General features: G+C 40.6%; 1 protein-coding gene across 1 annotated transcript in view; it reads left to right on the plus strand.

Annotated features, from left to right (window-relative positions):
- The window catches only part of LOC120858029 (olfactory receptor 6C3-like), a 2,958-nt gene extending 2,250 nt beyond the window's left edge, over nt 1-708 (plus strand). The window contains exon 2 of the mRNA XM_040233924.1: nt 3-708. Within this exon, the coding sequence (XP_040089858.1) occupies nt 3-708 (706 nt within the window). The remainder of the gene's footprint in view (nt 1-2) is intronic.
- The last annotated feature ends 2,365 nt before the right edge of the window (nt 709-3,073 follow it).

The raw sequence follows: 3,073 nt of genomic DNA on the forward strand, positions 1-3,073 counted from the left end.
AGATTTCTGGGGGCAATTATTACCAAAGACAAGACTATTTCTTACAACAATTGTGCAGCCCAACTATTTTTCTTTATTTTCATGGGGGTGACTGAATTTTACGTTCTAACCGCCATGTCCTATGACCGCTATGTTGCCATCTGCAAGCCCCTGCATTACACAACCATCATGAGCAGGAAACTCTGCAGCCTGCTTGTGCTCTGTGCTTGGCTGGGTGGGTTTCTGACCATTTTCCCGCCCCTTATGCTTCTCCTCCAGCTGGATTACTGTGCTTCCAATGTCATTGATCACTTTGCATGTGACTATTTCCCCCTTTTACAATTGTCTTGTTCAGATACATGGTTCCTAGAAATAATTGGTTTTTACTTTGCTTTGGTTACCTTGCTATTCACTTTGGCCTTAGTGATTTTGTCATATATATACATTATCAGGACTATTCTGAGAATCCCATCTGCCAGTCAGAGAAAAAAGGCCTTCTCCACTTGTTCCTCTCACATGATTGTCATCTCCATCTCCTATGGAAGCTGTATATTCATGTATGCTAATCCCTCGGCCAAAGAAAAGGCATCATTGACAAAAGGAGTGGCTATTCTCAATACCTCTGTGGCCCCCATGCTGAACCCCTTCATCTACACCCTGAGAAACCAGCAAGTGAAACAAGCCTTCAAAGACATGGTCTATAAAGCAGTCTTTTCTGCCAATAAATGATTTTTTTTGTCAACTTTAAAGGGGAGTTTGGTTAATTCCTGAAGTTCCTTAAAGTCTGTGTACTGTGGCTGGTCTGTGTAGTCTCTACACAGGCCACCTGACAGTTACTTTATTATTTCCCCAGTCTGCTGCTTCTACTTCTCTTCCTGTTTCTCCAGTGTATTGTTTTTTGACATGTAAAATAATAATAAAGGCTATTTCTCATGCAGAACTTTTGTAAAAATGAAATGTATTTCTTTAAGACAGAGCACAATGTGAAAGATACTTTTAATTCTCTTAATCAGTCCCTGAAAAGATCCTACGATACCACCTTGTACTTCAAATATAGAGTTTCAAGATGAGTGTGTAGTTTCCTGTGTATTTTCAAGATGAACATTAACATTTCCTGTGGTTTAAAGAATCTATATATTCTGTGTGATATTACATGTGAAATGAAAATATCTCCTGCCATATCAACAAACAAGAGACATCACAGCCGTCAGCAATTTCTGGTCTCCAAATGTGAATGAGAGCTCCCCAAACTGAGATCCAGCAGAGTCTCATTCCCTCCTGGTGACTGCTGAGTACCTGGGGGTGATGCAAGAAGTAGCCACTTGCAACTCTTTAAGGTGAACAAGGGAACCGGATTTGGCCCCAGAGTGCTGAGGTGTTTATGAAAGGAATTAATTCAGTGAACCTAGAGGCTTGCATCTTCCCATGCCTAGAATGTTAAATTCCTTAATTTGATACCTGATCTTTGGTGTTCAGACCAGCTGCTCTCTTTGTTGCACACTTGTATATAGTCTGACTCCCTCTCCTGTCTTCTTGACGCAGTTTTCTCAGAGCTACTGAGATGCTGTTTCCTGGGCTCAGATTCCTAAACATTCCCATCAAATAAAATAGCTCTCTTCTTTCAGGTTGTGACTATATATTTTTAGTCAACATACACTAAATTCAGTCCAAAGAGATATGTACTCTTGCATCTGACATTTAATGTCAAGATATTGTGAAATTCAGTACATATTCTGAACGTAAATATTGATCATGATATAATGTATTTGGTATATAATTCACATGTTCTCTATTACTTTGGAAAAAAATTTATTCAAATAATTCAGAATAAATTCAATAAAACTAAAACACTGCCACTTTCCTGAATTTAGTGATCATATTTATGACAGTTATTTTGATGTCTTTGTCAAGTGTTCAAAAACCTCCATTTGTTTAGGGTAAAATTTTTGAGGTTTATTTTATTTGATTGGGTTATTTTCTGTTTCTTTTTTTCACTTGTAACTTGGTGTTTTTACCTACAGAAAGTGACAGTTCAACCGCCACTCCAGGATTTTGGAGTTGGATTTGTTCCGGACTTCATCATCATCAAGTTCACCAAGACATTTGGGGGCATCTCACATATTTCATGAGGATGACTTTGAGATGCGTCAGAGGGCCCCTGAGACATCCCAAAGAGCTATTAAACTACCTGGGTTCCTTAGACATGTTAAGTTACATGAGAAGTATTGTTGAAGGGATGATAAATTTTCTCAGGTCATACTATATGGCTGATTTCAGTTCAGTTCAGTCACTCAGTCGTGTCTGACTCTTTGTGACCCCATGAATCGCAGCATGTCAGGCCTCCCTGTCCATCACCAACTCCTGGAGTTCACTCAGACTCACGCCCATCGAGTCAGTGATGCCATCCAGCCATCTCATCCTCGGTCGTCCCTTTCTCCTCCTGCCCCCAATCCCTCCCAGCATCAGAGACTTTTCCAATGAGTCCACTCTTCGCATGAGGTGGCCAAAGTACTGGAGTTTCAGCTTTAGCATCATTCCTTCCAAAGAAATCCCAGGGCTGATCTCCTTCAGAATGGACTGGTTGCATCTCCTTGCAGTCCAAGGGACTCTCAAGAGTCTTCTCCAACACCACAGTTCAAAAGCATCAATTCTTCGGCGCTTAGCCTTCTTCACAGTCCAACTCTCACATCCATACACAACCGCAGGAAAAACCATAGCCTTGACTAGACGGACCTTAGTCGGCAAAATAATGTCTCTGCTTTTAAATATGCTATCTAGGTTGATCATAACTTTTCTTCCAAGGAGTAAGCGTCTTTTAATTTCATGGCTGCAGTCATCATCTGCAGTGATTTTGGAGCCTCCCAAAATAAAGTCTGACACTGTTTCCACTGTTTCCCCATCTATTTCCCATGAAGTGATGGGAGCGGATGCCATGATCTTCGTTTTCTGAATGTTGAGCTTTAAGCCAACTTTTTCACTCTCCACTTTCACTTTCATCAAGAGGCTTTTTAGTTCCTCTTCACTTGCTGCCATAAGAGTGGTGTCATCTGCATATCTGAGGTTATTGATATTTCTCCCAGCAGTCTTGATTCCA

The sequence above is a fragment of the Oryx dammah genome, unplaced genomic scaffold (genome assembly GCF_014754425.2).
Source record: "Oryx dammah isolate SB20612 unplaced genomic scaffold, SCBI_Odam_1.1 HiC_scaffold_29, whole genome shotgun sequence".
In the NCBI taxonomy this organism is placed as follows: Eukaryota; Metazoa; Chordata; class Mammalia; order Artiodactyla; family Bovidae; genus Oryx; species Oryx dammah.